Raw genomic sequence first — 23,155 nt, 5'->3', positions numbered from 1 at the left:
TTGTTCCATAAGGTTTTAGTTTCTTTTTCAAAACACATTTACAAACGATTGGTTTACAACCATGAGGCAAGTCTACTAAGTGCAAGGTCATGTTAGATTCCAGAGAATCTATCTTATCATAAATAGCTTCTTGCCACAAATCCGCATCCAAAAATGACAAGGCTTCTTGAAGATTTATTGGATCTTCTTCTACATTATAAGCCTCATAATCGGGCCCATAGTCTTTAGCAACTCTTACTCTTTTACTTCGTTGAAGTTCTATTTCTACTTTGTTGTTGCTTTCAGTGCTTGTAATCACGACGATGTGATTCAATTCAGTGCCCCAATTATTTCTCAATTTAAAAGAAAATTTGTATTCATAGAATTCAACATCATTCGATTCTATGATCACTTTAGCATTTAGGTCATAAAGTCTATATGCTTTATTGTTTGTGGCATACCAAATGAATAAACATTCATAGGCTCTATTAACGAGTTTGACTCGCTTCAGATCCAAAATTACGACATAAGCCAGGTAGTCCCAAGTTCGTAAATAAGATAAGGTTGGTTGTTTTTTCTTTAATATCTCATAAGGAGAGAGTTACTTTTTTACTGGGGAACTCTATTCAGGACATAACAAATAGTCAACAAATTTCCCCCCATAGTGAGATGCAACACCAGAATTAAACATAATAACAACAACTAGTTCAGTAAGATTTCTATTCTTTCTATCTGCTTTACCATTCATTTCTGGAAAATATGGTGCAGTCGTTTCATGTAAAATTCAATGTTGTTTATAAAATTCATTAAATAAACTGAAATAATATTCAGTTCCCTTACCATTAAATAAACAAGATTCTTTATAATATCAGGAGTATGCATGAGATCCTTCAAGATTAAAGCCTTTTCGGAGGTGTGATTCATCTCCACTTCTCAAATATCAACATTAGTGGTGTGAGAAACTCCCAACAATGCTTTCTTATTAAGTATGTTTTGAATATTGCACAATCATAATAGACATGACGAGAAGAGACAATGTATGTCCATCAACCATGAAATCCACCAACCATTTTGATTTCAGTTATCATAGCAACAAGTTCCTGATCAATCAGGTTAACATGTGCATTAGAGCCAGCTGCAGGTTTAGACCTGCTCTTACATCTCTTAGCCATATGGCCGACTTTCCACAATTAAAACAAATGAACGTCTGAGCGTCATTTCTTTGAGGTGGTGGTTGTTGCCTAGAAATCAGAGCAGATGAGGCTCTAGAGGAACTCTCATTCTTAATCCGGTTCACAATATTGCAGTTCTGATTCTTTAATCATTTGTCAAATAGCTTCAGAACTACACCAAAATTCTTTTTGTTGTTTGAAACAACCAATAATTTTCTTTTTGATCTTGTCTTTGAGATTCTTCTTCAACTCGAAGGCGAATAATCAGACTCTCAATTAAAAATTCTTGTCTTGTGATGGATAATTTTTTTTAAACATTCAAACTATGAGGCAATTTGTCAATAATAAAATAAATTTGAAATTGTTCATCTAAACACACACCTTCAATGATGTTCTCATAATCAATCTCTTGAAGTTCGTAACATTGAGTCTCCATAGACCTTTAATCTTTACCATTTGATACTTGAGGTAGCAGCTAATAACATGCTTCTTTTGCAGAGTCTCCCAACCATGTTTTGCAGTATTGCATCTACTGTAATCATACAGATTATCTGCGAGTCTATTCAAAATATGATTTTGTAGAGATTATAATTCTCTTTCCATATGGTGATTTCTTTCCTAAGTTGTAAAACATTCACAGTAGATTCAACAGTTTTAGCATTTCCATCTAAATCCACATAGTTTTTACCATTAGTTTGTTCGGTTGATCCAGAAGGAGCAACAGAAATATCCTCAGTCAAAACGTTGATAACCTTATTTAAGGTTAGATTTTTTTTTCATTTTAGCTTGCCAACGTTTGAGGTGAAGACCCTCAAACTTGAATGGTTTGTCAGAGACAACAACCGCAATATTACCAATAATTTCTTTAGTAGCCATGGCGGTTTTGAAACGTCTTAAAATTGTTGGTTCACGGTTTTGAAAATCAGCCACTAACGAAATTACCGGGTCGAGTCGCGGACTAGGTCGCTCTCTTTAAGACGTTTCACGATGCTACCCAAAATTATGCAAAGCATTCGAACTACTGCACCACCTCCAGGATAAAATAGCTCAGTCCTATACTATACGATTACTACTTGTACGATAGATAATCGATCTAGAAATGCACCCTCTAATGGTACAAAGACCATTCGAATATGGTATAAATATCACTCGTAGTATTTGGTATAACGACTCGTCATAATAATTTCTCAAACCAAGAGAAATTCTAATAATTCTTCAAAGAGAATTCAATAATGGTCATTTGACCACTCAATGATTTTTCAAACAAAGAGAATTTCAAATAACTCTCTAAAGAGAATCTAAAAATTATACTTGATAATTTCTCAATTCAAACTAGAAGAAATTAACATAATTCTCAAAAGAGAATTCAAGAAAGTATTCAGAAAATTCCACGAGTAGAAAGAAATGGGGAGAAATTGGCGATTCGATAATTCAAAAGACGCAGAGTTATGAGAGTGAGGAAGGAAAAATTCAACAAAATAAATTTTTGATGTGTTTTGAAATGAAACAAAATTTTTTCTAATATAATGAAATGAGGTAGTTAAAATATCTCACCTAAACAATATAGGATTAAGAAGTTTTAAAGTAGAATTTAAAAAACCTTTTCAAGTCCATTTCCCCCATATTGCAATATTGACATAATCTTTCTAACCGTTATTAATTATCAAAACAAGTTAATTAGTTAAATAAGTCCATCCTACAAAGGACTTTGCTATTGTCGTTATTATAAATTTAAATAGTACTTCTATTAAGTCCATACTACAAAGGACTTTTAATATTGTGTAATATAAAATAACAATTAAAGATATGTAATTTCTATTATGTCAGTTAATTTTTTTACATCATCAAATGAACAAACAAACAAACACATTATTTTAAATGACATCCAAATTGGATGGGAACTAAAATTCTAATTCTTTTTGAAAATGTAGGGACCAATTATGAATCAAAAGATTAAAAATGAAAATATAAACCAAAAATAAATTTAAATTTTTTTCCATTTTTTAAAATTCATGTGGTAATTATAATAACAAAAAATATTTTCAATTTAAAAAAAAAATCTTTAACCCACTACAAGAAAAAAAAAGTTTACGACTATTAGTTTAGGGATTGAGGTGGTTTTATCAGGCACAATTATAATTTTTATATTTTTGACACAAGTTTAAACTATCACTTTAATATTTTAAACTATTATAAATAACATTCAAATGAATAAATAATTATCTAAATTTTTTATAATTTAAAATATTATCCATTTAAATATTATTAATACATAATTAAAATGTAAAAATATATGACTATTAATGATAAAATCTAATTCACATTCATATAATTTATTCAAGTGTAACAAAATCCATACATTAACTTAATTAAAGCACTAGACGTTAGTTAGATAATGGGTTTGTCAATTGAGTCATTTGGGACCCTTTGACATCTTTACTGCCATTAAGATATCGGGACAGAGTTGAAAAAGTAGTAACATGAGTAATGGATTAAAGAAATTCATCTAGAATCAAACAATCAACCCGTCATTCGAAATTTCTATAATCATCAAGCAATCACTTGCAGTAGCAGTTGATGATGCCATAAACAATCTACAATGCACACAACAGTAATGCAAGTGTATCTGGGGAAAAAAGACATAAATATATGGCACCTAATAAGTGGAAATTTTGTAACAAGTGACACTGAAATTACAAAATTTTAACATTAAATCAAAATTTTAGATAGTACAGTACTTCAGATTCATTGCCATCAAGTTGCTTTGACAAACACCTTGGCATTTCAAGTTCTTTCTTGCACTTGAATTTCTTTCAAACACCTAGGACTCTATAGAGATAACAAATCATCTCTGGCAGTCTTCATTGCAACTTTGAAGCTTGGCACACTGGAATTCCTATCTTCAACTGTATCAGTTTGTACCTGATGCAGTTTCTTTCTGAAAGCATGCTGTTTTATCTTATTAGTACCTTTCCTTGCATCAATTTCTGGGACACCGTTGAGCTTATAAAATGATTTATTTGCCAAATAAGTATCTAAAACAATTGTACTTTTTCTCAAGACTCCTTTTGTGACTTTTTGACAGCACTGAACTAACCTGGATTAGACCCTTTCTTCAATTTAGGAGGGTGTGCAACTGTATTCTCAGGGGACTTAATTTTGACAACAGGTTCAGCAGAAGGAACATGGACAACCATCAACCCAGAAGACACTGCCACATCTAGCGATTTTATGGTGCTTTCATCAGATACATAAAGAAACAGGTTTTAGACAAGATTAGTAAATGCATTTCATAGGAAAGTAAACACAAAATACTTGGCTTCAGACAAATCATGCCAATAGGAGCCTTTTCAAGCCTTACACTTAACTTGTCTTCATCTCCTGCTCTTCTTATTTTCAATCTTTTTGAATAGTATTTAAATCCCACTTTTGATACCAGTATATTCGTGTAGTAGTGTATAATAAGAGCTCTAACCACACCTCACACTCTACTTATTTAAAGTCTTTTTGGATAGACTTGTAATCATCCTTTTGATCCCAGTATATCTGTGTAGCAGTCGGTACATGAAAATGTACCAGAGATATAAGGATGACTTGGTGGCTAGGGTGAGGAGTGGAGTGATAAGAAGAAGATGGAGGGTAAATCTAACGGCTTGATCTCAGTTGTAGGATAAGTGTATCGGCTTGGAGATGAACACTTTATCCGTTAGATTAATTCAATAAGTGAGGTTTGGCCGGGGAAGATGGAGGAGGGTAAGAGAGGATCCAAGTTCTCTGGAGAGATAGTCATTCAAAATCAAATACTTCTCCTTGTGCCTAATCATGACTGGGAAAGTACGAAGGCACCTCACAACAACTCAACTTATTGCTAAACTTGGGATTTTCAATCAGAGATGTAGAATGTAATATTTATTCAGAAGCTTGTCAGGATTCGATTAAAAAGGAGTTCTTTATGGCTTTGACAACTATAGGCTGAACAACAACCATAAGTATCTTCCTTACTATTAATCATTTATGGGTTAATAAGTACAAATGTGATGTTCCAATTATGTCATGAACACTAGATTTAATAGTGAACAGGATCCAAAGAAAATTACAGACACCTTTATTTCACAACTAGCTGTAATACACCCAATTATTGGTTAACAAGTTTCAAAATACAGAAGATGATAGTTGAAAGTGATATGTTGGTTTCTTTTACAACACAATTTATCCAGAAAGACCAATTTATTAAGGCAACAAAAAGATTTATACTACACATTCAACTACACTATTAAAGTATCCTTTCAATACTTTTCTGTACATTCTCTTTGCAAAAGTACTACTACAATGAATGGCACCCATGGCACACTACGCATATATATTAGACACAAGTCAGAAATATCTACAAAAGTTAACAAGGGAAACTAGGACTTATAACACATATAACCCATATTGACCAGCAAAAGAAGTTCTATCCACATTGATAAATGACACAAATATACATACCAGTGTAACAAACACTTAAAAGCAAGACCTTAAATTGATGCATCAATCCATTTTCAATGGATTTCAGACTGTCATTTTGTTAGAATTGGGAGTCTTGTACCATTGTAAATAAGAACTAGTATTCAGTCATTTTGTATCATATTATTTATCATGTTATTCTATAAATAATATTACACTAATATCATATTCAAACTCTCATTTCTCTTCTCCTTTTATCTAAAACTCAGCACAATCTTTCATGGTTTAAGATACTTTCTTCCTTTGTTATGATTTATTTTCAAGTTAAATTGTATTATGATCCTTTAATCAAGTTTAGATAAAACATAGTGTAACTACTACTTAATTATCATTTATTTGCAACATGCCTATAGCTTCACAAAAAAATATCCAATAATGCAAATAATCAAATATGCACATCCCACAAGTAGAGTAACAAATGATAACATGAAATGTAAAAGCTTTCACAACTTACAATTAGGATAGGATAGTTAGCCATTACAGCGGATTATGGAGGAAAAACCCGCAATATCAGCCGATATTTACCATTGCGGCGATCCCAAAAAACGTCATGAATATCCGCCATAGGGGCCATGGCACCGCTATTTGATAACACTGACAATAGCATAGATATTTTGAGGAGAATGTGAAGAATTATAAAAGAGATATGTTGTTGCTCAATAGATTATCAAGTTTTAAGTAAAATTGGAGGACATTCAGGAAAGGAAAAGGATCATTCTTACAATTTAATTAGAAACCATACCAGTTTGCAAATAGAAAGAGAGTAAACCTTAAAAATAATCGATAAAGCAAAATTCATAATACATAATCAAATGGCTTCTTAATTTTTCATATACTTGATAATAACTATGGAGTCTACAGTTGACAAGCCACTTGGCATACATGCTGGAAATCCAAATGACCATAGTCATATGGCTCTCGGGAGAAAACAAGAAAACAACTAACTATTAAATCCTCCCGTTGAAAGAAGGTTTTCCTTATAAATTCCTATCTGACAACCATATATCACTCCCTTGACACCAATCTTTGTAGTTACCAAGGTGCTTAAATCAAGCCAGACTAGTTCATTGTTTTCTTGTTTGAAGCAAATATCACCCTTCTTCCCTACTCCAATGGGGTATTCAATGGAAGGTATGGGCCCAACAATAAATAATTTGATCCATGATTCCTTCACACCGAGTTCAGCCAAAATTGAAATATGAAAAGTAGTAGCTCTTACGCAATTTGAGATCAAAGCAATAGACTCATTTAACACCACTAGGTGTCTCTCTATAAGTATCAAATCACAGCTTTCATCTATGTCTAATAGTATAGGTGTCATAAACAACACCTCGTTGCTCATGTCAAATGACACCAAGCAACCTTCAATCTGATATAAATCTCTAGTACCCAACCAATGACAAACTCCATCCAAGTAGACTCCGGTCCGCGGTTGAGCATAAGCAAAATCACGAATATCAAGCATATCGATCTCGAGTATCCTCCAAGAGTTACTTCTAAGACTATATATCTCCAACAAGGGTTCATACGATTTATCTTCCAATGGCATATCTTCATCTTCGTCGGTTACAGGAAAAAATGATATATATCGAATCAATTTATAGTCATCTCTCACGTGATCATAACCAAATCCATGAAAATCAAAATATGGACTCCGATATGGTGGAACATGCTCATCGGGACTAGAAGGAATAACCATAAAATCCGAGGTAGCCGGATTCCATAATACAGCTCGGAAGGTATTTACCAGTCCTCTACGAGTATCTTGCCCCATGCAGAAAAAACCATTAATACAAACCGAACTTAAAATATAAAGGAAAGTGTCATCCTCTTGACATGGAGGTGGCAAATCAAATTTGATGCTATTCTCAAACTTCTCATTGGAGAGCAAATAGAACGCAACATATGTAAGAGGCGGATCAGCCGCACTTAGGAAGAGAAATGTATCACCATAATCAGAACGCTTATTAGATGTAAAATGATTGCGTAGCATGTTCATAAAATGAGAGTTTTCAAACAAGAGCGACCATGATTTGCTTACACATTCAAAACGCTTCAAAGATTTAAGAGGTAATTTTGATAGAATGGAAAAGGTAAGATCATCAGGAATATGAACATTGCTTCTTACCTTTATCTCTTCAATCGCATCGGTCGCCGCTGGAGATTTCTCCATCTTCGACTCAAACGAACCGTGTTTTGGTTCCAATTGAGAGCTCAGACGCGATGGCCAAAAAGTTAGAGTTTTATTTTGGGTTTTATGTTTTTTCAATTTATTTAGTTTTGGAAATTCGGAAATGTCCCTTAGATTTTTTGAAATACTTTGGACACATCATGTATCATTTTATGACGCATTAAATAAATATTACTCCAGAGTAAAACAAAATTTTATTTTTGAGTATTTTGAATAAATATATGGATATTTGAGCGCAAAGTGGATATTCTAGAGATGCATTTAAGGAATTTTAAGGTGGAAATTTGTAATTTTTGTCAACTTTACATGTCAGATATTTTCGGAGATGTACTTACGGAATAAATTTATAAAATACTCACATGCATAATCACATATTCATACTTGTTTTCTATTCCAAACCTTTTCAAAAACTCATCCATTCTTGATTAATATTTTCACTCCAAATCTTAATTTTTGTGTTTCATCACATCGATTGGAGCAAAAGAAGCTGAAATTTCATATAAAGATCATTTATATCAAGCCTCATTGCTCACATTAATCTTGTTTTTAGTCTAAAAAATCTTCGTTTAATCTGAAGATGCATCTTCGGATTTTGTGTGAACTCTTCCGGAGATGCATCTCTGTAGGCTGTCTGTTCTCATTTTTTCAACTCTGTTTACAATAATAGTAGTTTTTGAGTTTTTTATTATAACTGTTTTCATTAGATATGATGCACCACGATATTTTTCTCAAACATGTTCTTTCTCTGGATGACAAATGTGTTGTTGTTAAGGAGGTAGATGTTGACAACCAATTTAAAAATGAGCAAGAGTTTGAATTTCGTGATCACATCCTTCCTTGAGTCGTACGGAGGCCTCAAAATTGTGATTTAGTGTGGGAATTGGAAGGTCCGATAATGGTTCAGATAGAAGAGGTGCATTTGTGACAATGACATGAGAAAGAAGTGAGAAATATAGACACCCTCTCTGAAATTTTAAACAAGATGATACTAGTTCAAGAAAATGTGAGTGTCTCATTAAGTTGCATAGTTATATATTGGCAAATAATAAATGGAAATTTAATATCATATGTGGTTTACATAACCATGATTTGTGTGAAAAGTTTGTCGGTAATGCATTTGTGTGTCACCTCATGTCAGAAGAGAAGAAATGCGTTTCAGACATGACATTCAATGTGGTTCAACCGAAAAACATACTTCCAACTTTGGAACGTAAAAGACACGAAAATATCTCAAATATTAAGCAAGTGTACAATATTCGGTACCAAAATAACAAGGTGTTAAGGGGGATAAAAGTTAAATGTAACAACTATTGAAACTTTTGGATGATAATATTTATGTTTCAAGGTACCGAACGTGCAAGGATGGATTAATAGTTAGAGATATATTTTAGACTCGTCCTCATTCCATCAAGTTGTTCAACATGTTTCCTATTATGTTCACCATTGATTCATTGTATAAGATCAACAAGTACAGACTTCCACTATTGGAGATGGTTGGTGTCACCTCTACTGAGAAGACCTATTATGTCGGGTTTGAATTTGTAGAGAGCGAAAAAGAGGAGAATGTTACTTGGATTTTAGAGGTGTGTCGAGCAATGTTGAAGGACCAAGAAGAGATGTTGAAAGTAATTGTTACCGATCACGATACAACTTTGATGAATTCGGTTGCAAAGATACTTCCTACTTCTTATGCATTACTTTGTAGGCATCACATAACAAGGAATGTGATAAGTCGGATTAAACTCGTGGTAGAGACGAAACAGTTAAAGGTTGTAGATGGAAAAATGGTGAAGGCATGTGTGATAGTGGAAAAAAATAAAGGATGCATGAAATATTCTAGTAAAATGTTCTAATAAAGAGTTATATTTAGAGTTTTTAGAGATAAAAAAGGGATTAATGGAACTTTTGAAGATGGAATACGTAGAGTTAGAGTTTTTAGAGATAAAAATGGATTAGTGGAGCTTTTAAAGATGAAGTACGTAAAGTTAGAGTTTTGGAGAAAAATATGTTAGGGTTTGAAGAGAGAAGAACACAAACCACCAACCTTTACCGTAAGGGAGAAACTACTTTTATATTGGTGTAATTGATGAAAGACAGTGAGGACTCCTTAACCCTCTTTAGGTTTTTCTCCAATTTTCTCCATTGAGGATGTTTATGCGTTCTTAATAGAAACTTGTGATAGTCATGTTATAATTGTTGTGGAATATATGAAGTTCGTGCATGATTTGATTACAAGATTTTGTGGTTGTAGAAATTACATAAATCACATGGACAAGTGGTGTAATTTCTTTAAGTGGTTAGGGGATGAATTTGTTGATGAAAGGGATTTGAAGCTTGAAAGACAAAATAAGAAAATTAACAAATTGAAGAATGAGGTTATCCACACAAAATGATGGTTGCAAATGTCCATAGTGGTTGGGATGTTGAGCTTAGGGTTGAACCTTGGGCCTGTTACAAAGTATTTCAATTAGGATTAGGGTAATTTAGTTTTTTGTTTTCACAATATGGATGTAATCTTCTGTTTATTTAATGAAGAATGTTAGTGTATGTTTTAACAAAGTGTTGTGTTTGTATAATATTCATCTGTTTTAACACTAATACATAACTGGTATAAAAGTTGAAACAAAATATAACCTGTTATAATGCATATCTACAATATTCCAAAAAATGATACAAAAAGGAATTATAAGCCATTGTCATTAAGACATTATAAAGAATATCAATAACATTACAAAAAGTCATTACAAGTCATTGTCAATAAGGCATTATAAGGTACTAAAATAACATCCATTATAAGCTATTGTCAATAAGTCATTATAAGATACTAAAATAAAATTAAAAAAAGAAAGAATTATAAACCATTGTCAATAAGGTATTATAAGGCATTGAAATAACATTACAAAAATCCATTATAAGGCATAACAAACATCACAACAAACATCAAGATTGACTTGAAACAAGCTTCACACCCTTTTAAAGCTTTTTTTTTCTTTTTAGGTGGTGGCTGAATTGAAAATGTTGGTTGTGGTGGCTAACTTGAAACTATTGGTTATGGTCACTGACTTGAAACTGTTGGTTATGGTGGCTGACTTGAAATTATTGCTTGTGGTTCCTGAGTTGAGGCTCCTTCTGCTACCTGTGTTGGAGGTACCACTGGTTGTGGCAGTTTACATATGGCCTTGTTGTGACCTTCCTTTTGGCAAGGACTACACTTGATTCCATGCTTTACACTTTTCAAGTGTGTCTCATCCCTCACCATTTCTTCAGCTTCTATATTCCTTTTTTTCTTGAGTCTTCCAGGTTATCTCTTTATTGGTGGTGGTTGGAGATCAACAACATTTGATTTACTCCACAAAGTTTCCCTATTAACTAGATAAATAACTGGTGAATAATAAGCTTCATAGAGATCCTTCTTATAACAGTCAGGTATAAAATTATCAATTTATAAATGTTGATCCTTCATGCATGATATTGGATGACAGCATGACAATCCTGTCAGGATCCACATTTTACATGAGCATTCTTTCTTGGAAAGATTGACAACATATATTTCTCCATTTAGTGATATATGCCTAACCTAGTAGTCATATTCGCCTACACGCCTGTAATATTCAACATCCAGTATAGGCATTTAACAGAGTAAAATGACAACAAATTAATCATTACCTCACAATCCAATAGCTTGTTTTCTCTGATTTCCTTTCCATCATCTTTTTTATGTTTGGTAGTATTGTGTTTTCATATTTTCCAATATTTTGCCTATTTGATTCCCATCTTTGCATTATATACACTCTAATTTCTTCAAGCATTGTCACAATTGTCTTGGCTCTAGCAGCTACAAAAATAGAGTTGAATGCCTCAGATATATTATTCACCAAAGTATCACAGCCTGTACTTGTCCTGAACCTTGATTTTCTCTAGAATCTTGGTGGAATTTTGATGAGATGTTTGAATACCTCTTAATTGGCTCCCTTGATTTCAAGCACTATTTTCTCCCAAGCATTCACATGACTTGCAGTTGCAGCCCTCCACATCAATTCTTTCAGTTTTAGGCCAGAGAACTTCTTTCTGAAATTGCTATATAAATGCCTGACACAAAACCTCTAGTCAACATTACCAAGTAACTCCTCACTAACTGGTAACGAACTCTGCAATTAAAATTTTTTAAGGTGTTAAAAAATTTGGTGATATATATGAAATAAGTAATATTCAAAGTTAGAGGTATAAGTTTTGTTAACCTTTTGTTGATCACTTATGCAGTTATAGGTTTTGCACAACCAGACTCCTCCCAAATCAGCTGACAATAATTCTAAAAACCAACTCCATGAATCTTCAGTCTCACCCTCAACAACTGCATATACAATTGGAAGCATTTGGTAATTTGGATCTCTCCCAATGAAAACTAGTATTTGTCCACCATAGTATCCTTTTAAGAAGCACTCATCCAATCCTATAATAGGTCTGCATTTGAAAAAACTTTCCTTGTAAGCTTTGAGGCATATATGCATCCTTTGGAAGTGAGGATTCATTTGCCTCTCAGGGTGTTCATTATTTTCCTCTTCTCCTTGAAATGGTTGACTTGTAACTTTAACAGTTGATCCTAGATTTGTCCTTAACAGTTGATGGTCATAATCATGACTTTCTTCTATATTGCTCCCTACATGAACCATCCATAATATCAAGCTTTTTTACAGAGCAAACAAAAGAAAACAAATATTATCAAAATATTTTATCTCATCACCAAGCTCATGCTAAAATCTGCAGTATTATCATTTTATAATTACTATTATTTAATAATAATAATGTTATTAGTAATATTATTATTTATCAATCATATTATTACCATTAGTAATATTATTATTACTATTATTATTTATTAGTCATATTATTATTAGCATTATTATTATCATTATTATTATTTGTAGTAGTAGTATTGTTATTATTATTATTATTTAATAATATTATTATTGGTAAAATTATTATTTATTAATCATATTATTATTACTATTATTATTTATTAGTCATATTATTATTATTATTATTATTATTATTATTATTATTATTATTATTATTATTATTATTATTACTATTATTATTACTATTATTATTATTATTATTATGATAAGAATATTTATCAAGTGATCTCTTCACTTACCTTATACTACCTTGTTTTTTTTTTAATTTTGCAATCCGACCTTATGACCAACTAATCTAAGAGGACTAATCTCATTGTCCACTAGCAGGGTTCTATTTAAAGTCAGAGTAAAGCTTCGTATAGATTGACCCACACAAGGATTGATTGCACATATCAATATTTTACCATCTTAATTGCATTGGTTGTGTGTTCACCTTAATTACAAATATTAACCAAACACTTGAGCTCGGGTGGTAAACGAGCTCTTATTAAGGAACGAATATTCGAGAAATATCAAGTTTGATTCCTGGTGAGAAGGATGTTTGACCAGGCTTATGACCTCAATAGAACTATGGATTATTGGGGGCTCTTTTTCGAGGAACTAGAGGGTGAAAAAAAAATTGTCAAAATAAAAAATTTAAATAAAGTAATTTGAAGATATATGAATTTAAAAAACAAATTTAAATTAAAAAAATACTCTTAAATTAAAGATAATGTGATTTTTAAAAACAAATTTACTTATATTTATTTATTAAAATATAAATAAATGTAACATGTTGGTTCAGGATTTATTTAGATTTAATAAAAATAAAATATTTATAGAAACAATTGAAAGAAATTAAATTGAAGATAATATGATTTCAAAAAATTATTTTGAAAAAAAAATGCACTTTTAAGGATAAGAACTGTTGAGAATAATTAAAATATTAACACAAAGAAATATCGTTTTAGCTGTGAAAAACCTCTAATACTAAATTGTGATCAATAGAGGCAAATTTTCACAATATGTAGAGAAAATGGATATATTGGAGAATGAGAAACTTCAAGAGTAAGGAATATTTAGTTTGCCAAATAAATAAAAAATTGTTTGTTTTTTCCGGCTCTTTCTATTTTAAATTGTATAAATGTCATTGTACACCTTCTTCTATATATTTCTCTTAATGACATATATCTCTCATTCTACTATTTTTCTCATATGATTTAATATTTTTTGAAGGTCTTATTTATTAACAAATTTATCTAAATTAAATTAAATTTTTGTAAGAGACGACACTCCAACCACATATAGAAACATAACATTTATAAGATAAATGTAATAAATGTAAATTTTGAAATGAAATAATATTACTTGTTAATATGCATTCTATTCTTCCTATTAACAACTCTTTTCATATTTTGAAATGGTAAAAAAATGTTTACATAAATATATATATTTTAAAAATCCTACTCTATTTATAGAATATATCCCAATTAAGAACCTATAAAATAGTCATTTATCTTTTATTTGACAATAAAAAATCATTGATCATACATATCAGGCATAATTAGTCCTTAGGTCCCTTAACTTTAAGTGAAGTTTCGTGTTGGTCCCCAAACTAAAAAATATTACGTATTGGTACCTTAACTTCTCTTCCGTTAAAGTATTTGATCCTTTTCGTTAGTTAGGGTGAGAAAATGTTAAGTATGGCTGAGGTGGCATGTCAGGTATGCAACCACTGAAGTTAAGACTCAACTAATGTGTTATAAACCATTTAGGGTTCACTTTTTCCCGAATATTCATCTTCCTCCTTCGTTTTTCATTGCTCATACATCCATCTTCCATCTTCCAATGTGCATTCGTATGTTCATACATCCATTGTGCATTCATATGTTCATACATCCATCTTCCATTTTCCATCGTGCATTCGTATTCCTCCATCTTCCATCAGTGCTTCAATGTCTAAGAATGCAAGCAGTGCCTCAATCACATGTTTTGGTACATCTGGATCCGTGTTTCGTAGAAATAAGATGATTGAGTGTTTATGCCAAGATGATAGTGCTCTTCGTACTATTACTAATGTGAACAATGTTAACTATGGGAGAAAATTGTGTGGTTGTAGAAATTACATAAATCATATAGACAAGCAGTGTAATTTCTTAAAGTGGTTAAGGGATGAATTTGTTGATGAAAAGGATTTAAAGCTTGAAAGACAAAAGAAGAAAATTCACAAATTGAAGAATAAGGTTATCCACACTAAAGGATGGTTAAAAATATCCATTGTGGTTGGGATGTTGAGCTTCGGGTTGAACATTGTGTTTGTAACAAAGTGTTTCAATTAGGATTCGGGTAATTTAGTGTTTTGTTTTCACAATATGAATTCAATCTTCTGTTTATTTAATGAAGAGTGTTAATGTTTGTTTTAACAATGTGTTGTATTTTTACATTATTCATCTGTTTTAACACTGGTACATAACTGATATAAAAGCTGGAACAAAATATAACTTGTTATAGTGCATATGTATAACATTCCAAAAAGTGATACAAAAAGGCATTATAAGCCATTGTCATTAAACTATTATAATTAATATCAATAACATTACAAAAAGGAAATAGAAGCCATTTTCATAAAGTCATTTTACGACACTAAAATAACATTACAAAAAACCATTATAAGTCATTGTGAATAACCCATTATAAGGCATTAAAATAACATTAGAAAATGGCATTATAAGACATTGTCAATAAGCCATTATAATGCACTAAAATAATATTACAAAAAGCCATTATAAGGCATAACAAGCATCACAATAAACATCAAGGTTGACTTGAAACAGACTTCCCACCCTTTTAAAGTTTTTTTTTTCTTTTTGAGTGGTGGCTGACTTGAAACTGTTGGTTGTGGTGGCTGACTTGAAACTATTGCTTGTGGTTCCTGAGTTGGAGGTACTACTGGATGTGGTAGTTTACATGTGGCGTTGATGTGACCTTCCTTTTGGAAACGACTATACTTGATTCCATGGTTTTCCCTTTTCAAGTGTGTCTCATCCATCACCATTTCTCCAGCTTCTTTATTCCTTTTTTTCTTGGGTCTTCCAGGTTGTCTCTTTATTGGTGGTGGCTGGAGATCAATAGCATTTGATTTAGTCTACAATGCTTCCCCATTAACTGGATAAATAACTGGTGAATAACAAGCTTCATAGAGATCCTTCTTATAACAGTCAGGTACAAAATTATCAATTTATAAATGTTGATCCTTCATGCATGACAGTATGGTAGCTTTGTTAGCATCCACATTCTACATGAGCATTCTTTCTTGGAAAAATTGACAACATATTTTTCTCCATTTAGTGATATAGGTCTATCCTCATAGTCATATTCACATGTACACATGTAATATTTAACATCCAGCATAGGCATTTAACAGAGTAAAAGGACAACAAATTAATCATTACCTCACAATCCAATGGTTTGTTTTCTGTGATTTCCTTTCCATCCTTTTTTTTTATGTTTGGTAGTATTGTGTCTTCATATTTGCCAATCTTTTTCCTATTTGATTTCCATCTTTGCACTATACACACTCTAATTTCTTCCAGCATTGTCACAATTGACTTGACTCTAGCAGTTACAAACATAAAGTTGAATGCCTCAAACATATTATTCACCAAAGTATCACAACCTGTACTTGTCCTATACCTTGATTTGCTCTATAATCTTGGTGGAATTTTTATGAGATGTTTGAATGCCTCTTCATTGACTCCCTTGATTTCAAACATTATTTTCTCCGAAGCATTCACATGACTTGCTGTTGCAGCCCTCAATATAAATTCCTTCAGTTTTAGGCCAAAGAACTTCTTCCTGAAGTTGTTATTTAAATGCATGACACAAAACCCCTGGTCAACATTACCAAGTAACTCCTCAATAGCTAGTAACAAACCCTGCAATCAGAAATTTTCAAGGTGTTAAAACATTTGGTGATATATATGAAATAAGTAATATTAAAAGTTAGAGGTATAGGTTTTGTTAACCTTTTGTTGATCACTTATGAAGGTATATGTTTTGTACAATCTGACTCCTCCCAAATCAACTGTCAATAACTATTAAAACCAACTCCATGAATCTTTAGTCTCACCCTCAACAACTGCATATGCAATTGGAAGCATTTGGTCATTTGGATCTCTTCCAATGGCAACTAGTATTTGTCCAATATAGTATTCCTTTAAGAAACATCCATCAAATCCTATAATAGGTCTGCATTTGAAAAAACATTCCTTGTAAGCTTTTTGAGGCATATATACATCCTTTGGAAGTGAAGATTCATTTGTGTCTCAGGGTGTTCACTATTTCCCTCTCCTCCTTGAAATGGTTGACTTATAATTTTAACAGTTGATCATGGATTTATCTTTAATAGTTGATCATGGATTTATCTTTAACAGTTGATGGTTATAATCATGAATTCTTCTATATTGCTCCTTACATGAACCATCCACAATATCAATTTTTTTTTTACAAAGGAAACAAAAGAAAACAAATATTATCAAAATGTTTATCTCATCACCAAGCTCATGCTAAAATCTGCAATATTATTATTTTATAATTACTATTATTTAATAATAATATTAGTAGTAGTAAAATTATTATTTATCAATCATATTATTATCATTAGTAATATTATTATTACTATTATTATTTATTAGTCATATTATTATTAGCATTATTGTTGTTATTATTATTATTATTATTATTATTATTATTATTATTATTTGTAGTAGTATCATTATTATTATTATTTGTAGTAGTATCATTATTATTATTATTATTATTATTATTATTATTGGTAAAATTATTATTTATCAATCATATTATTACTATTAGTAATATTATTATTACTATTATTATTTATTAGTCATATCATATTATTATTTATTAGTCATATCATATTATTATTATTATTATTATTATTATTATTATTATTATAAGAATATTTATTAAGTGATCTCTTCACTTACCTTATCCTACCTTGTTTTTTTTTTATATTTGGAATTCAACCTTGGGACCAACTAATTCAAGAAGACTAATCTCATTGTCCACTAAGGAAGTTTTAATTTTGGATTTCATCCTTACGACCAACTAATTCAAGAGAATTAATTCAACCTTGACCCACACGAGCATTGATTTCACGTATCAATATTCTACCATGTTAATTACATTGGTTGTGTGTTCACCTTAATGACAAATATTAGCCAAGCACATGAGCTCTTATTAAGAAACGAAGATTTGGGAAATATAGAGTTTGATTCCTAGTGGAAACGATGTTTGACCAGACTTATGACCTTTTAGACCGAACTATGGATTACTAAGGCCTCTTTCTCTATGAACTAGAGGGTGAAAACCAAAAAAAAAAATTGTCAAAAAAAAAACTTAAAATAAAATAATTTGAAGATATATGAATTTAAAAAAAATGTTTAAATTAAAAAATACTCTTAAATTAAAGATAATATAATTTTTAAAAACAAAGTTACTTATATTTATTTATTAAAATAGAAATAAATAAATAAATGTAACATGTTGGTTCATGATTTATTTATATTTAATATAAACAAAAAATTTAGGAAAAAAAGTTTTATTGTCAAAATAAAAGAAAATTGGAAGAAATTAAAGTGAAGATATTTGAAAAATGATTTGGAAAAACAAATTGCAGTTTTAAAAATAAGAATCATTGAAAATAATTAAAATATTAACACAAAGAAAAAAATCGGTTTAGATGTGAAAAATCTCTAATACTAAATTGTGATCAATAGAGACAAATTTTCACAATATGTAAAAAAAATAGATATAATGGAGAATGAGAACTTCAAGAGTAAGAAATATTTAGTTTGCCAAATAAAGAAAAAATGTTTTTGTTTATGGCTCTTTCTATTTAAAATTGTGTAAATGTGATTGTATACCTTCTTCTATATATTTCTCTTAATGACAAATATCTCCCATTCTACTATTTTTCTCACATGATTTAATAATTTTTGGAGGTCTTATTTAAAAATAAATTAGCCTAAATTAAACTAAATTAAATTTTTGTAAGAGACGACACTCCAACCACATATAGAAACATAACATTTATAAAATAAATGTAATATATATAAATTTTAAAATAAAATAAAATTACTTATTCATATGTATTATTCTACCTATTAACAACTCTTTTCATATTTTGAAATAATAAAAAAATATTTACCTAGAGTATATATATTTTAAAATACCCAAAAAAACCTAGAAAATAATCCTTGATCTTTTATTTGACAATAAAAAATCATTGATCATATAAATCACACATTAACATAATTTTTTTATTAAAATTTATTGAGTGAGATAATAATTTTTAATAATATTAGTATTTGATCTAAATTTAGTAAATAACAATAAATTTTGTAAAAAAAACCATATTATATATATATATATATATAAATAAAACCATAGATGAACTTATCTTACTCAATATATGTCAATTTTATCTTACTCTAAAGAGTCCATTATGATAAATAGTAAGTCGTAAAAAAATTATCTTATTCAATATATGTCAATTTTATACATAATAAATATAAGTTTATTGAGAATTAGAATAGGATGTAACCAAAAAGAAAAAGATATGTTTAACTTATATTTTTTCAACCATACATATTTTAAGAAAAAATCAATATACTTATTAAAAAAATCAACTATACATATTTCAAAAAAAGTTCAACTATATATAGTATTATGGCAATCATCAAATTTATTATTCCAGCTCTCATCAACCTAGGGATGTCAATGGAGTAGGAAATATGCAGAATATTTTCCTGCATCCTCATCCCAACAGATCCCCGCGGAGAATCAGAAATCCACATATATTGAATCTTGACAAAATTTCTATATATTTCGATCAAAACTATGACACTGTATTTCGTTATTTTTTTCTTTCAAAAAATATAAATTTTGCATTTTTTTTAAAAGACATCTTGCATCAATAACAAAAAAAAATGCAAAGATATTTGCAGTTACGAAAACATAACAACTAATTTACTAATTGAATGAAAAATAGGTTACTGATTGAAGTATAGTGAAGTTAAAGAGGAATTACCATAAACACAATGAACAAAGAAGAATGATTGTTGTGATGATGATGAGAATAGAGGAGATGAGGAATGTAAGAGACAAAGAGATGTGAGAAAAGAAGAAGAGGAGACGGTGTGTACATTGTATGTAATGGGTGCACTTTTGTAGGATTTAGTACTTGGATAGTAATACAATAAAACAAAATCATAAAATGATCCACCGACAACTCTTCATTTCCTAATATATTAATTTTTTTATTTAAAAACATATGAAAAATTATATAATTATTAAGAATCCTAAAACGGATAATATATGACATGAACATGTCTATATAAGTGGGGACAATCCTCACCCTGCAAGTCAGTTTTATAGGGTTTTGTAGGGGGCAATCCTCACTCTATAAGTTAGTTTTGTAGGGTTTTGTAGTGGGGGAAATCCTCCCCCTACAACTTTTTGATATACTTCAAAAAGATGTATTTCCCCGAATACCACTACTTCTCATAAGAGAACAGACTTTGAAAAGGCCATAGGTACTCACATTGGAACTAACCATGTGATTGAATTGGATTGTTCCCACACCTCCTCTGAACCATTGGAGATTAGGTTATGCAAAAATCTTGTTGGGAATGACTACACAAATCACTACAACAAACAAGACCTTAGACAGCGCTTTTTTTAGCCTTAGACAGCGCTTTAAAGCGCTGTCTAAACCTCCGCTGCTAAAGGTTTAGACAGCGCTTTTTTAAATCTTAAAAGCGCTGTCTAAGCCTCCCCCTTAGACAGCGCTTTGGCCTAAAGCGCTTTCTAAGACCCTCCTATTTTAATTTTTTTAGGTATACCTTAGACAGCGCTTTTCAAAAAGCGCTGTCTAAGCCCCCCCCCTTAGACAGCGCTTTTGCCTAAAGCGCTTTCTAATCCCCCCCTTAGACAGCGCTTTTTACAAAAGCGCTGTCTAAGGTATACGAAATTTTTTGAAGCTTTTGTTTTAAACCACATTTTTTCCAGGTTTAGGGTTTAAATTAAAAAATATTTTTAATTTAAAACACATCCCATTGAAATTTGATAAGGTTGGGTAATGGGTTCTGTAAACTGAGGTTCTATGTTGGATCACATAGACTTGTTTAAAATACTAAACAGTAATTTAGGGGGAATTTTCTGTCCAAAATTCAAAATATTTGAAACTAGTATTCAATAACCAAAATAAGATCATGCCCAGTAAAATAAACATAATTAAAATATCTTTTATCAAATCACAGTACAGAACTTCAAAAGCAAACAAAAATTACCAAAACTGATAAGAACTTCACCATACAGAAATCGGGAATTACTTTCAACATAGATGATAAAATCTCTATACTAAGAGTGCCAACCAAATCTCATATGCCAGAAAATGCCTTCTTTGCACCACTGGATGATCCAGCTGGGATGACTTTCAATACATTGAACCTCACTGTCTTGGAGAGTGGCCTATAGAAGTGGCACAAGTAAAGGCTTAGTCACACACATACATATACCAATATCTATATGATAATATACTAAAATAAAAGTATCTATGGGTTAATACAGAAATGATAGAATTCTGCTAGAGTTTCACCTGCATTGACCAATAATGACATGATCACCTTCCTTAACACGGAAGGCAGGTGACACATGAGCTGGAATGTTGGAATGCCTCTTCTCATACCTAAGTAGAGCACGTAAGGAAAAAGGTTTTACAAATTATGTTTATCCAAGCATGCAAATTAAAAATGAAGAGCATGCCATTAAACGAGAATACCTCTGATATTTCTTAATGAAGTGAAGATAATTCCTCCTGACAATAATAGTCCGATTCATTTTGGCACTGTGACAGGTTCCGGCTATGATACGACCACGGATGGAAACATTGCCAGTGAATGGACACTTCTTGTCAATAAAGGTTCCTGTATTTGAAATTCAAAGGTCATTTCTGTATTAGAAGCAGAAATAAAATAACCATAACCATATAATCATACAGAGATATATTAAGAATAGTCTGCCTCTATATATTGAGACCATTATTCTGTTTGCAATTAACACTTTCATGAAGCAAGATACAAGCATTTACATTTGCCCCACATATATACCAATTCTTTCAAAATAGATACCAAAACCATTCATTAAAAAGCAACACCTAATAACTTGAACAAGTATTGAGGATTTCTAAGCACATCATAGAGACCCGAGACCTCAATACTTCCAATAGGAATACAATACAAAACACACAACAAAAACAGAGTTGGCAACCTCACAAGTATGAAATCATAGAAAAATATAGAGATGTAATTAAGCATCCACTACACAAATCCAAAATGCTCTAGTAGTATTCTATTGCATTATTTCTATCTTTCTCTAATTTTGATTTGCATCAATTCGCTATCAAAGTGTGTTCATCACTCATCTCCTTCAAAAGGCTACATTTATACATTCAAAACCAAACATCAACACACTCTCGAAGACACTCCATATATATACAAACACTGAGATATATAAATACAGAGAGAAAGGAACCTTCGATGGCTTCTTTGGGGGTCTTGAATCCAAGACCAACAGATTTCCAGAAGCGATTTCCACCTTTACCGGGCCTCTTCCCCTTACCAGATTTCTTCGAGCTACGAAATTGAGCAAAAACAACAAACAAATATGGATCAACAATCATCACAGTTAAAAACAAAACACACATTGAGATATGAAGTGCTGAATATACCATAAAAACACTTTGGGTTGTTTGAGATAAGCCTTCTCAGTCTGTAACAGATTAAAAAATACACATCAATGGAAAATTGAAACATAGCAGAATGAAAAAACGAAAAACGAAGCAACAAGAAGTTACTTGTTCAGCCATGGTGGAATTGCGGAGGAGGGATTTGGTGAAGCCGCACGCACTGGAAACCTTCTCGCTCAGATTTTTGGTAGAGGATGAGAAACCCTAACCTGATTGTTATATGTCTACTCGGTCAAACCTTAAACCTAAACCTGATTGTTCTAATTTTTTTTTTAATTGAAAGACTTTAAACAGCGCTTTCTCAAAAGCGCTGACTAAGGTCTATATTTAAAAGCGCTTTCATTATTTTTTTAGAACATTTTCCGTGTTTTATTTTTATTTTAACCTTAGACAGCGCTTTCTTTTAAAAGCGCTGTCTAAGATGCGCTGTTAAAAAACCTTTTTGGCGTAGTGAATATTGCATGGCAAGTATGAAAGTTCATAAATATGGAAGTCATGATATGGTATTTGTAATCCATGTATGTAATATCAATTGATAAAAAAAAAGAAAACGAGTTTCATGTTTAGTATATATATTTATTGT

The 23,155-nt window shown here is 31.0% G+C and overlaps 2 protein-coding genes across 2 annotated transcripts; both read right to left on the bottom strand.

The window, feature by feature from the left end:
* Positions 1 to 6,421: 6,421 nt before the first annotated feature.
* Positions 6,422 to 7,914, bottom strand: LOC127120761 (F-box only protein 8). The gene has a single exon (XM_051051300.1). It carries the CDS (start codon positions 7,828 to 7,830, stop codon positions 6,598 to 6,600), a length of 1,233 nt encoding a protein of 410 aa, XP_050907257.1. The 5' UTR covers positions 7,831 to 7,914; the 3' UTR covers positions 6,422 to 6,597.
* A 13,130-nt stretch (positions 7,915 to 21,044) lies between these two features.
* On the bottom strand, positions 21,045 to 22,692 carry LOC127120765 (40S ribosomal protein S11). The gene is made up of 6 exons (XM_051051305.1): positions 22,681 to 22,692; positions 22,555 to 22,595; positions 22,359 to 22,459; positions 21,607 to 21,751; positions 21,424 to 21,513; positions 21,045 to 21,296 (listed from the first exon to the last, which is right to left on the bottom strand). Exons 1-6 carry the CDS (start codon positions 22,690 to 22,692, stop codon positions 21,206 to 21,208), a joined length of 480 nt encoding a protein of 159 aa, XP_050907262.1. The 3' UTR covers positions 21,045 to 21,205.
* Positions 22,693 to 23,155: the final 463 nt, after the last annotated feature.

The sequence above is a fragment of the Lathyrus oleraceus genome, chromosome 2, assembly GCF_024323335.1.
Source record: "Lathyrus oleraceus cultivar Zhongwan6 chromosome 2, CAAS_Psat_ZW6_1.0, whole genome shotgun sequence".
Lineage (NCBI taxonomy): Eukaryota > Viridiplantae > Streptophyta > Magnoliopsida > Fabales > Fabaceae > Lathyrus > Lathyrus oleraceus.
The sequence above is the reverse complement of the archived record's forward strand: the minus strand, read 5'-3'. Positions and strand labels throughout refer to the sequence as shown.

Coding starts and splice junctions, on each gene's coding strand:
- LOC127120761 (XM_051051300.1), bottom strand. CDS start 7,830: ATGGAGAAATCTCCAGCGGCGACCGATGCGATTGAAGAGATAAAGGTA.
- LOC127120765 (XM_051051305.1), bottom strand. Junction 21,752..22,358: donor CCCCAAAGAAGCCATCGAAG/GTTCCTTTCTCT, acceptor TTTCAAATACAG/GAACCTTTATTGACAAGAAG. Junction 21,514..21,606: donor TTCATTAAGAAATATCAGAG/GTATTCTCGTTT, acceptor TGCTCTACTTAG/GTATGAGAAGAGGCATTCCA.